General features: G+C 40.3%; 1 protein-coding gene across 1 annotated transcript in view; it reads right to left on the bottom strand.

The window, feature by feature from the left end:
• THSD4 (thrombospondin type 1 domain containing 4) overlaps window positions 1–13,849 on the bottom strand; it is a 612,634-nt gene that overhangs the window by 485,673 nt on the left and 113,112 nt on the right. The window contains exon 6 of the mRNA XM_048867069.2: window positions 2,047–2,149. Coding sequence (XP_048723026.2) covers window positions 2,047–2,149 — 103 coding nt within the window. The remainder of the gene's footprint in view (window positions 1–2,046; window positions 2,150–13,849) is intronic.

Here is a 13,849-nt window from a genome sequence, read left to right as displayed (position 1 = left end):
TCTCTCTCTCCATTTGCTAGACATTTTTGGATGAGGAGGGAGAAAAAATTAAATAAATCTTTGGCTCGAAGACACTAGACTCCCAAAGTGGCAAAGAGAATCCTTATGACATTCTAAGAAAAATCTTAGGAATCTTTTTCCTGTTTGGATTAGGGAAAGCAATGCTACTCCATCAACAGCATAGTGCTAAACCTGGGATTAAGTAAAACAAACCCAAGTAGCTAATTAGTAGGTTCAGTCTAGACTATTTAACTAGAGAGCACAAAAGATCTCTAAATGGAAGACATGCACACAACAGGCAACATTGTGTCTACGCTGACTTCACATTTTAAAGGGGCAGAGTGTGAAAGTAAAAATACCTCTTTGAATTAATGACTGTTATGGATAGCTCCATTGGAACCTGCCGATGTGACTGAAAAGCCTGATACAGAGAGAGAAATACCTACAGACATTAACCAAAAGAGAGGGTCACAGTATCCAGTAAAGTAGATTTAGCTACTAAGAAGCCATCTATTCAAGTTAATCTGGCTGTGGCATAATGTGTTACTTCAACTACTGAGTGTTGCATTATGTTGAAGAAGGGGCAGTTGAAGAAGCAGGGAGCACAGCTAGTAAGAAAAAAGATCTAATTAAAACATCCAAATACATTCTCTTCTCTAGATTGTGAGTTTCTCAGGGCAGGGTCCATCTCTTTGCTGCATATTTTGCAGTGCTACCGCAATCCAAGTGACAGGAATAATACGGGGCTCTCCAGAGCTGAGAACAGCCAGAGTGAGTGGCCTGAGGTAAAGATTTAAAATAAATACTAAAAGAGGAAAATGGATGGATCAAAAAACTCTTCTTAACATGCTCCACTTTCAAATTTCAGGGTGACAGTCTCTGCTACACTCAGAGGTGCAGCACAGAAATCATACCCCAGTGGGAAGGGGGACAGTGATGACTTTAAGTCTCCTTTGCTCCCTTGTAATCCGGAGCTGCTCCAGAAGCTAGAACATAATAGGCCCACAGCACTGTCTAGAAACTCCATAGTGATGCAGTCCAAACCCTGAGACACCACCTACACCAGACCGTATGAGCAGTACCTCAGAAGCAGCCCACCAGTTGTCTTCCACAATCTCTGCAACCTGAGAAATCCTCCTGCAGCCAGATACAAGGCTTTTTAGGCATCTCCAGCCCTTTTACCCAGCAGTCAGCAGAGAGGATCTTGCCCTGATAGTGCACATACTTCTCTGTGCTTGAGTTCTCTTTGTTCCACTGATGTCTTCACCGTCTTCTTGACAAAGTTAATAAAGCATAACATGAACTAGCCTTCTCTCAGCCACAAAGAAATATTTGAAGAATACGTTTCTATATACACCATAAATATTTATACAGTGATAATCACAGATCTCGCCTGAGGGGGGCCCAACCATTGCTTACACGAAGATGAATAAATAAATAATTGCAACCTCAAAGTTCAAAATATATGTATCTAGAAGAGAGGGGTTCTAACCCCCCTCACCTCCGGGCCAACTTCCGACTAGAGATGGCAAGCTACTAGTAAGCTGCTGTTGCTTTTATATCCCAGGGTGTTCAGTTCTAGTCCCAGCTGGGCAAATTCCTAGCAAATTCTTATCCTCTGCTGTTCCCTACCCCAACTGCTGAAGATGTCCATAGAAAGCGAATGCATTATCCAGAGAATCTTGAGTAGGATGTGTAAGAACCATGGGCAAGATGCTAATCTGATGTAAAATTGTTTAGCTCCATTTACTTAAATGGAGCGACACTCTGTTTACACCAGTTGTGGACATAGCCTCCAAATGTAAGAAAGCAAAAGAGAAGATACAGAAGTTGAAAACAGTCACCTCTGGTTGTACTAACTAAGGAGGTAACTAGGAAATATTGGTGTTAGGCTTTTATCAGTCACATATACTACAGTGGATGAAGAGAGGAAGGTCAACAGGGTTTAAGGACAGTTAAAGCCTGTTGATATTTCCTGAGTTAAAGATGTTTCCCTTTCCAAAATGCACTACATGTAATAACCATAAAATGGATTTGACTTCTTACCTTCTGCAAAAGGTTCCCACTCATAAAATCGACCCATAAATGGTTTGTTGTTGTATGATGCACACTGTACCTCTCTGATATTTCTGCTGCTTTCAGGACACATCTATTACAATAAAGAACAGGGGTGTTATATTACGATTTCCAGCGAGATCATTATCACTTTCTTCTTTATTAATTGCTTTTACAAGTCTAATAAAGATGTCCCACGCTCAGATCCAAAAAGCTATGTTACAGGAGGCATCTCTTCTGCTACGTAGGTTAGGAATTAGAAGCACAGTAGAGGAATTGTGGCTGTCCTGTGCAGTCAAAACACCTGTTCTTCAGAAGAAATCTTGCCATGAGAGGGACCTCACCAGCAAAAGTCACAAGGGAATATGCCTCTGAGCAATCACCATGTGGATTGCCTGGCCCTTCCTATATTACAGACAGAAGCAGACAGTGAACAATTGGAGCTAAGCGTGCCAATTGCCTCAGCTACTTTGTGCAGCATGTGGAATAGCACTACTGCAGTGACTTATCTACTTGCTCACTAAAAGTCATGCAAGGGATCCTGCTACAGGGGATCATGAGTAATGGCTTGGTAGGATCAAGTCCCACGTAGAGCTGAGTGAATATTGCTGGGGCTTTTTGATTACTTTGCTGTTCTGAATTTTTTTTTTAAAAAAAAGGTCAGGTCCAACTGAATCCAAAAATTGAAAAACAAAATTATCAAATAAAAAAACAACCACCCTGTTTAGTACGCCACACACAATCCAAGTCCCCCAAAAATTTGGGGCCAAAACTATTTCACAAATTCATGTCAAATCTGTGAATAATTGTGGGTTGACCAAAAAATGGATTTTTTGGCAAATACCCTATTTGTCAGAAAAAATTCACCCAGCTCTGGCCCTAATGTTGGTATTACAGTGATGAGCACCATAGAAATGTAAGATCAAGAAACAAATGAGTACATTTATGCCATGGTCATAACTAAAATTGTAATTATTATTTACAACAACATTAAAATCTGAAGTATCCAAGGAAAGAATACATTCATGAACTTTGTGAAGTTAATGGGGTAATAGTTGTCCAAAATAAGCAACTTTGTTACTGAACTGTCGTGTAACAAATGTCAAATGATATTTCAAGAGAAATACAATAAACCAAATTTAGTCATTTCCCTTTCACAATAGCTTTGTATTATTCTATTTACTGGGCTCAGATTCAACACAGTTGAAACTCAAACACTTGCATGAAATGTTAAAAGCTGGCCACAGTTATTTCTTAGCTTATATTTAAAACTCATTCCATCTATGGTTTGTTTATTTTTTCTTCCTATCTACATACAATTCTATTATTTCCATTACTGGGTATTTTAACTTGTGTCTTAGTCCCAGCTGCAATGTTCTTGAAACTAACAACAACAATGTCCAAGACACCAAAAATGCATGTGTGTGTACTTAGAAAGACTATGGGATGTCACACAAAGAACTAGACCAGCATATCAAGTTTCTCTACTGAGAAGCGATAGATTTCAAAGAATGGGCTCAGAATTCTACAAAAGCAACAAGTACCATTGATTAACTAATTCATCTGTATCTACTTTATTTTGGAAAAAAGCAGTGAAAAGAGAGCTATTGCTGAAATTGTGTGTTGGTTTTCATATATTTATGTCAGGTGAAGGAGCAGTTTTCTTTATAACAGAAGACAGCGTACTAAAGGTCAGACATAGGAGCTGCCTGGTCATTATCCACCCTCTGTCTACAGAGATGTATCTGTTTGGCTGATGGAGGCATTGAAGCCTAAGTCTCTCCCAGTTGGCCACTGTGCCAAAGCCACATCCACGTGTCACAAATTGCTTTATCTTTATTAAATCATTATAATGAGCTTGCTAAAACAATGCTTCCAGCCAAACAGCCATCTGTTTTTTTGTTCACCCACCCCCCTGAGATCTCCAAGGGAATTCAAATATTGTTTTAAAACAAACACGACACACACACACTTATGCACCCTAGAAATACCACTGAGAGTTACTGAGACATAATTGTAAGGACGGGACAGAATGCTACCCCATTGCCAAACACTAATCAAAGTTATAATGTTAGGTTTGAAATACAGAACGCATTAGCTCTGAAAATTCAGTAATGGCTTCAGTGCAACAAGAGTTAACTACATCATAATAATGTCAGAACAATCAAGGCGAGGGGATTGCAACTTTAAAAATTAAATCTATCACCTATACCTCCTAAATAACAAGGGCAGCTCCTCAGCTGACATAAATCAACATCATTCCATTGAATGTCAGAGGAGCAATATCAATTTACACCAGCTCAGACTCTGACTTGATTTTTTTTTTAAATGTCACTGATTTTTTTAAATTAATTTTTATTTTGGCACACGTCTTCTGACAGTCTGAGGTTTTGTACTTGCTTGTTCTTCCTTGTGCAGTCTTGAGATCATGCTCTTGCCTATCTGTATTTCTGGCACATAAATCATTTCCTGTACACCCTGTCCCTACTAACTGCGGACAATACATGAGTAAAAAGATCAAAATATTCACTGATGGGTTGCCAAAAAGTAGTCTTTTTTTTTCTTATTTTTATATCACTGTATTTTCTACTTTAAAGTTATGGAAGAGTCACCCGGAGGAAACAGTGAAAACCTCAGCTCTTGAGTTATTAAAAGTTGGACAGGACAAAGCTAGGAAAATACACTATTCAAAACAATCTTGCACTAGCTGAGAAATGCACTGCCTTAATGAGGTCTTGGCTACTTCTAAAAGTTACAGTGTGATGGAAGGAAAAAGCCCATTTGCTAGTCTGTCTCTTTTGAATCATTGGGAACTATCATATGTACATAAGAGTTGGTAGGAGACAACAGGTCAACACTGATTCTTTGCTTTTTTTTGAAGATTTATTTCTTTATATAGATTAAGGTCACAAGCATTTACAACACATTCTGCTGATGTGCTAATAATAATCTATAATACATACTGCTTAGGTCTATAATAGTCTGATAACACTTATGATACATTTAACCTTTATAAACCATTTATATATGAATATATTAAAAACATAATATAAAACGTGACCCAGACAATATTTTTGTGCAGCCTGCCTGAAAAACAGATATTTTGAGTGCTCTGATGGGGGGACTGAAAGTTGTGTAGGCTCCCTGTGTCCTCTTAAGCCCAGTTGTAACCTCTGCGGCATGCTACAATGTGTCACTACAAAAAATATACACAAACACAAAAATTAATCATGATGCTACAAAACTAAGTGTGAGACTTTGAAAGCGCCACAAAACCCATCCATTCCCTTGGGTTTATTCCTTTTCTTTCATCAGAGGCTACAATCAGTTTTTAAGTTTCCCATTCCCTACTGCCATTTATCACACACCCATATTATTGCCTGGTCAAGAAAAGCTTTAAGAACAGCATGAGCATCTGAGTTTCAAAAGGAGAGACTCCAGGAAAAAGGTCACATTCACCATTGCCCCAGATTTTAGCTTCTTACAAAATTCCCCAGCAACTCTCATGTATCTAGTAGTTTTTAATCACACTTCCCACCATGATATCAGAGTGTCTGCTGATGATAGATGCCCTGTGCTTGCTGATCCTTCCAATAATGCTACACATAGGTTCATTGAAAATCTGTTGCTTTGAATATATTTTAAAAGCATGTTCAAGGAGGAAGGATGGTCTTGGAGTGAGACTGAGGAGACCTGGGTTCATGTCCCACCTCTACCACAGACTTCTCATGGGACTTTGGGAAAGGTACTTCATCTCCTTGTGTCTTTGCACTGAAGTTCCCCATTTATCATTATTATTGGGATAATAGTAGCTCCTTACCAAATAGGGATGCTATGAGTAGGGATTGGGGACAATTTTCAAAATGCAATTTTTTATCAAAATCACAACTTTTGATTTAAAAAACAGATCCAAAATTTCAAGCATTTTTTGCAAAACTTACATCTTGTGTTTTGGTCAGTAACAGAGCTGGTGAGAAATATGTATAAAAATAGGGTGACAGTTTTGAAAAGTTTTTGTGGAACCCACACACACTCTTAACCAGCTCCAATTGTGAAGACAAACATTTAGGACCAGAGCTCAGGTGAAGCAATACTTATTTACACCTACTAATTTAAGCTTTCAGATTCAACTGTGATAGGGCCCATAGAAATGAACTAGATAAATCAATCTCATATTGGTAGAATGTTTAACTTTCTAATATGCTGAAGGAAAACAAAAACTAGAACCCATAATTGTGTAAGTTTTTTACGTCACCTCCTTTTCACAGTACACTAGCACAGAAAGAAAGCATCAATCTAATGACAAATTATTTTACTCAGCTACTAGGCTAGCTAGCTTAAAGTGTTAAAAATTTTCAATAAAGGTAGATTTTCAAAAATTTTACTGCCTCAACCTGATAGATTCGTAACAGATACCTTCTCAGCAAACAGTGCTCGCCCATCAGTGAGAAACAGAGAGGAAACAGGATGATAACCTGCCATTTTTAGTCCTGAATCTTAGAGCAATGGTAAAATTTTCAACTCAATATTCAGGATTTTAACTACTTAGCTAGAGTTCCATTAAGCTCCAGTTAAAAACCCCAACCCCATTAACATGACACTATAACCCTCAATATTTTTGTCCAGCCAGCAAGTGATGAAAAGGACAGCAGCACTACAGAAACTGAGGCCCAGAGAGTGTAAGGGCAAAAATTTCAAAACAAGTCACCAATTTTTGTTGCTCAAATTTGAGTAACTAAGGGCTGATTTCCAGAAGCACGGAACCCCTGCAGCTGTCTCAAATAGAGCAACCAAAATCAACAAAAACAACAAGGAGTCCTTGTGGCACCTTAGAGACTAACAAATTCTTCAACAAAAAAACTTCAAAAACAGACTTCAACGAGAAACTGCAGAACTGGAATTAATTTGCAAACTGGACACCATCAAATTAGGCCTGAATAAAGACTGGGAGTGGATGGGTCACTACAAAAAGTAATTTTCCCTCTGCTGATACTCACACCTTCTTGTCAACTTTCGGAAATGGCCGACATCTACCTTGATTGCATTGGCCTCGTTAGCACTACAAAAGTAATTTTCCCTCTCTTTATATTCACCCCTTCTTGTCAACAATTGAGAATAAGCCACTTCCACCTTAATTGAATTGGCTTGGTTAGCACTGACCCCAGCCACACACTCCCCTCTTGGTAAGACAACTCCCACCTTTTCATGTGCTGTAATATTTATACTGCTTACTGTATTTTTCACTCCATGCATCTGATGAAATGGGTTTTAGCCCACGAAAGCTAATGCCCAAATACATTTGTTAGTCTCTAAGGTGCCACAAGAACTCCTCGTTGTTTTTGCTGATACAGACTAACACGGCTACCACTCTGAAACCAAAATCAACAGACACTTCTGAATGTTTTACCCCATTTCTGCCTCAATTTCCTCATCTGCACGATGTGAATATTAAAGGTTACCTAGTTCAGGAAAGCACTTTGAGATCTAGGATTGTGAAGCGCTTTATTATATATGTCACATATCGTTAGTGTTGCCTCAAAATCAGCCTAAATGGGGAGCAGGTACAATACCACAGGTAACATTTAAAAACTAAATCTTATTTATTCCTCAACTTCAAAAATATTTGAAACAGAGGGGTTTTTAAACTTTTCTTGAAATCTTAATCAGTTTAAATAGCTTTTGGCTAAATACTAGAAAATTACTATCACTTTCCCAAACTGGACACATGCCTGCAATTAGCAAAACTGTTCCAAAGCGGCACTAGGATAATTCACTTTTGGAAATGCATAAATGGGTTGTTCTAATACTGAAACTACTTCTAAGAGCAGTTAAACCATTGACTAAGATTTTGGCACTGTTTCATTTGTCTGACCTATAGTCGCTGGCAAAATCTTTTTTCCTAGTCCTTACAGTCCTCCTGGATTTCCCAGACTTGAGTATGGTTCACTGATGAATACTTTCAGTGTATATAAATAAATAAATGGGAAAAAATTCACATCAGTTTTGGTCACAACCTTTGTTACAGTGAGCTCCGACCTAGCCTTTCATGAAAATTGTTTAGAAGGGATTTTCTAAAACTGATAGCCAAAAAAGCTTTCCATGTATTTCCAGAAAGTCAATGCGTCATAATAAAGTGAAATCATGCAGGCATCTGTCTAGACTTCCTTTGTCTCATGGCCCATTTAATTTCTTCTACAGTCTTATCTATTTTTACTGATACTTGACCATTCTTAAAAGGAAACATACCACCAAAACAAAAGGAAACAAGACATTTCTGAAAGAATGATTCAGCATCTTCTTTCTTTAAAAAAAAAGGCAATGTGCTATCAAATGAAAAATTCCCTTCCTATGTTTATCTGAGTCATTCGCCAACTCTTTACATCATCACCCATTGTAATCCAGTGGGATGTGCAGCCAAACTCTGCCCCAAAATGCATGTGCATGAGTCTCACTGAAGTCAATGGAAATCACATCCCAGTATCTGAGAGCAGAATTTGGCCCTTACTTTGTAAGTTCTTGAGGCCACAAGCTTTTTCTTCTTGTACGTCCAAAGCACATGCACAGCAATGTAATTACATACTATAAAGTAAATTTTATGTAACAGCATTTCTGCTGCCTAGCATGCATCAGAATTCAGTGATAGAGACAGATGGTTGAAAAATAAACTCATTTCATTAAGTTGTTTTTGTTTAGAAGGTTTGAAACAAACCCTTTTTAATTTTGCATAATTTATTTTTTTAAATTTAAAACATTTTTCTTTTTTTGTTTACAAAAACAGGTTTACGGTAACTGACATTTTTGTTGTAAATGTTATTCTATATTTTCAGAAAACATTTTGATTAAAAAATGTAATGTAAAGCAAAACAATTGTAAAGCAAAACAATGTTCCAAGTTCTTGCAAAAACAGTTATAAAAGGGCCATTAATAAATGGAAAGACTTTGAAAATTCTTGATCAACTCTAGTTACAGACCATGACCATAGATAGTAAACCATGAACATATGGGTTGGCAAGAAGTTAAAATTACCAGCTGTGGGTAGTGCTGTATCTTGGCATGTTTAGAAGGAATAAGCACCTGAATTGACTAAATCACAGCCCTGCCTGAAGCACTGAGGTTGCATCTACATGTCTGCTGCAGTACGTTTCTATGCCTGGTTATGGTTATCCACACAAAATAATTAAGGAATGATGTTATTTGAAACAAGAGTTTGAGCAGAGTTTGAGGCAGCAGATAATGCAAAGAGACTCACTTCTTGATAGATAAGTAGCTGGTTTCAAGCCTGCGCTGTGTCACAGATGAAAGTGACCTTGGTGGTCTAATTCATGTTTCCTGGATAGGCTTGTGTCCATATCACAAAATCATCATACTTCTGCCAAAATTCAGAACATCTGGAAGTACCTAATCAGGGAAGGTTCATTAAGAGGTTATACTTCAGACCTATACTGAGCTGCACTGATGCAGAGCTAGGGGAGGATAGTGCATGCAGGCAGGCACTGATAAGCTATCTTAGATACTTATATGTACATCATCACTGTAGTACCTGAGCACCTCACACTCTGATAAAACACCCCGTGAGGAAAGGAAGTGCTATTATCCCCTTTTTACAGATGGGGAACTAAGGTACAGAGAGACGAAGTGACTTGCTCAGGGTCTCACAGGATGTTTGTGATAGAGCACAAAGCACAGGAATACTTGTGGCACCTTAGAGACTAACAAATTTATTTGAGCATAAGCTTTTGTGGGCTACAGCCCACTTCATCAGATGCATAGAATGGAACATATAGTAAAAGGATATATATACATACAGAGAATATGAAAAGGTGGAAGTTGCCAGACCAACTTTAAGAGGCTAATTAATTAAGATGAGCTATTATCAGCAGGACAGCAAGCTTGAACCCCAGTCTCACAGACGAGTGCTCTAACCATTGGACAATCCCTCCTCACTATGGGTCTTATAAAAGCCCATGGGAGTCTTTTCATTTAACTCAATAGGCTTTGGATTAGGCTTTACGTGAGGGCCTAAATTCTTGTATTCATTCTTCGCTTTCATGAATACTTCCGTTCTTCCACAAACATTTAAAAAGATGAGCTTTGACAATTTACACTCACTAGGTATGTCCTAACAGTTTAAAAAGGGTTTCTATATTTCACCAGTAAATCACACAAATGACAATAACTGGGTCCTTGAATAAGCAGATGTTTGCCCTTATGTTTTTTTTTTTAAATAGAGAACATACTTTTCATAGTATATTTATTGCTTTTCAAAAGTATATTTCATACACTAAACTCCTCAACCTGGTCCTGACTTCACATGAAAGCTTTTAATTTCCTTTCTATTCACTTAAAGAACAATTTCCAAATAAAATCTACTCAATTTATTTAATGTATTTAAACACATTTTATCCATACATAAAATACTTATGATCTACTAGTTCCATTTTAGTCACTGACAGCCAAGAAAATAATTGAAAAGTGAAAGATAGGAATTAACATTTTACCTACATGCCTTCTACACAGGTTGAAACTCTGGCATGCTTAGCATGCTTCCCAAATACATATCAAACTTTTAACGTGCTCACACATCATCAGCCTCTTTCTTATTCAGGCTTGTCTTTCTGCAAAGCAAAGTCACTGATAGGGCAAACATAAATAATTAGAACCTTTCACTTCAATCAACTCAATATCATGACAGGCATTTCCATATATAATTCCCATTTGAGCACCACTGACAGTGTTTCCACTATGTCTTTCAGCAGTCTACTGCCGTGCCCAACCTCTCCCTGTTCAAGCCATTTTCCTAAGGTACAATCTGAGCTTCACGGTAGATGGAAAAGAAGAGTTACCTTATCAAGTTATCTAGTCTAATTCTTTCCAATTTTAGCTGTAGGCCATTTTTTCTCCCTTTTTTAAACCACTTTCAGATAACTTGAATAATCTTTTCTCGACAGTGTTTTTTTGAAGGGGTTCGTACAGTATAATGTAATAGCTCTCAATCTCCATTTTTCCCAGAATGCAAAAAAATGAAACTCCTTCAGTCTGTCTTTGTATGTTGAATTCCTAATAGTTATACCATTCTGGAGATAGGTCCTTTGAATTTCTTCAAATGTTTATGCTCTTTGGGACAGAAACTGCCATGCATTATACATTTATGCAATGCCTAGCACAATCAAGCACTGGCCTGGTTTAATTGCTAGGCAGTACCCCAGTAAATCATAAGTATTCAACAGTAGTGGTTTTTCAGTTTTGCTCTTATATAATGCCAGGACTCTGATTCACATACAATATCTCATGAGCCATATTTTCTGAGTGTGCAACTACATTTGAGCTTATAGACATACAGAGCTTGCATGTTACAGCAGCTTCTGTTTCTTTTTGATACTTAAGAATAAAATTCATTTGTGAGTGTATGTTTACCTGCTTTAACCTTGTAAATACCTCTCATTTCTTTTTCCTAGTTAATAAAGCTTTAGTTTATTACAGGATTGACTACAAGTGTTATCTTTGATGGAAGATCTGAGGTACAATTGACCTGGAGTAAGTGACTGGTCCTTTGGGACTTGGAGTAAACTGAATATTGTTGTAACTTTTGGTGTAAGGGATCATCAATCACAAATACAGGATTGCTGGGTGGCAAGCCAGACCAGAGTACCCAAGGGGACTGTCTGTGACTCCATGTTAAGGCTGTTATAATACTTGAGGAGTTCACACTTGATACTTGGTTGGTGAAATCTAAGTATAAAACACACAACCAGTTGGGGCTTGTGCCCTGGTTTGTAACAGTCTGCCTGGAGGCTGGCACAACTAATTTATATGAACCCCCTGCTATTTGTCTTTTCTCCCAAGCAGTGGTGAGCTGGAGCCGGTTTGCACTGGTTTGATAGAACCAGTTGTTAAATTTAGAAGCCCTTTTAGAACTGGTTGTGAGGTGCCGACTCGATGGGTGCTCCAGCCCTGGAGCACCAAAGAGGAAAATTTGGTGAGTGCAGAGCACCCACCGGCAGCTCCCTGCCCCACCCCCAGCCCCAGCTCACCTCCGTTCCGCCTCCTCCCCTGAACGCGCCACCCCGCTCTGCTTCCCCGCCCCTCCCCCCCAGGCTTCCCGCGAATCAGCTGTTCTTGCGGGAAGCCGGGACGGGCTGAGAAGCAGGCCGAGGCTTCTCGCTCAGGCCCAGGGAGGCGGAGGTGAGCTGGGGCGGGAGGGCGTGAGGAGGGTTGCCCACGCTGCAGCAGGTAACCCTAGCGGAGGGGCACACAGGGAAACCACTTCCTGCCCCAGCTCACCTCCGCCACCCTCCACCTGAGTGTGAAGCCACTGCCTGCTTCTCAGCCCCCCTAGGCTTCCTGCAAATCAGCTGTTCTCGAGGGAAGCTGGGGCAGGCTGAGAAGCAGGCAGCGGTTTCCCGCTCAGGCCCAGGGAGGCGGAGGTGAGCTGGGGGGTGAGGAGGGCCGCCCGCGCCTCCTCGTGCCCCCCCCTCAGCTCACCTCTGCCACCCTCGGCCTGAGTGTGAAGCCACAGCCTGCTTCTTGGCCCCCCTAGGCTTCCTGCCGAACAGCTGATTTGTGGGAAGCAGGGTGGGGCGGAGAAGCAGAGTTGGGCAGCACCTTCAGTGGAGGAGGCGGAGCGGAGGTGAGGTGATCTGGGGCCAGGCGCGGGGTGGGGAGTTGCCACGGGTGCTCCAGCCCAGGAGGTTTTTTCCCTGTGGGAGGTTTTTTCCCCAGGGAGTCGGTGCCTAAGGTGCCACTTTTGATGTGATCAGTGGGGGAGTGGCCGCTCCCCCTGCTCCTCCCCCAGCTACGCTCCCCCACACCTAGGAGCCAGAGGGACCTGCCGGATGCTTCCTGGGAGCTGCCCCAGGTAAGCACCTCCAGGACTGTGCCTCTGGCTCTTAGGAGTGGGGTGGGCACCCACTACAGTGGCCCACAAGACCCTCCTGCCCGGTTCTGGGGGCAGTCAGGGGACAGGGGAGGGGGGTGGATGGGGCAGGGGTCTTGGGGGGGTGTCAAGGAACGCGGGCGGGTTGGATGGGGCAGGAGTCCTGGGGGGCGGGGGTGGACAACGACCCCCTCGTGGGGTGAGGAGGGAACCTGTTGTTAAGATTTTGGCAGCTCATCACTGCTCCCAAGTATTCACAATTCTGCTCTCTTAATTTATGTTGGAATATTTTATCTGGTATGGAAGTCAAACTAATTGATCAGCAATTTCCTGGGCTTTCCTTTTTAAAGATACTGGTACATAAAACTTTTACCTTTCAAGCCATCTGGTACCTCTCCAAATTCTTATACTTTATTGAAACATATTTCTAGAAGTTCAGCAATTTCCTTTGCTAATACAAAAAGAAAAGGAGTACTTGTGGCACCTCAGAGACTATCTAAAACCCTGGTGTGCATCTCATCTAGCCCTGCTGATTGTATATGTTCCGTTTTACCAGGTAACTCCTTCACCAATCCTGTATTGTTAACCTTTCTTCCTTTCTCCATCTGTTAATTGTATTAAGTTTTCTGCATTCCTTGCAGCTAAAATACAATTAACAGAACATGCCTTTTGGATGTATGAACAAAATACAGGCAACGCCTGTCACCAGCTTTTTAGGAGTGCAGCTCGAACCTTAAATCTTTTGTTCCGCTATTGATTTCAGCTTTGCAGCACTGAAGAGTTCTCTGAATTCACTTCCAAAGCCTCTGAAGTGTTATTTGAACCTAATCTTTATTAGCTTTGCAATGCAACAGAAACAGGGACAATGCAGCAAGTATATCTGTTACTGCTCTAGCTAGGTTTCAGAGTAACAGCCGTGTT

Source organism: Caretta caretta, chromosome 10 (genome assembly GCF_965140235.1).
Source record: "Caretta caretta isolate rCarCar2 chromosome 10, rCarCar1.hap1, whole genome shotgun sequence".
Classification (NCBI taxonomy): domain Eukaryota; kingdom Metazoa; phylum Chordata; order Testudines; family Cheloniidae; genus Caretta; species Caretta caretta.
The sequence above is the reverse complement of the archived record's forward strand: the minus strand, read 5'-3'. Positions and strand labels throughout refer to the sequence as shown.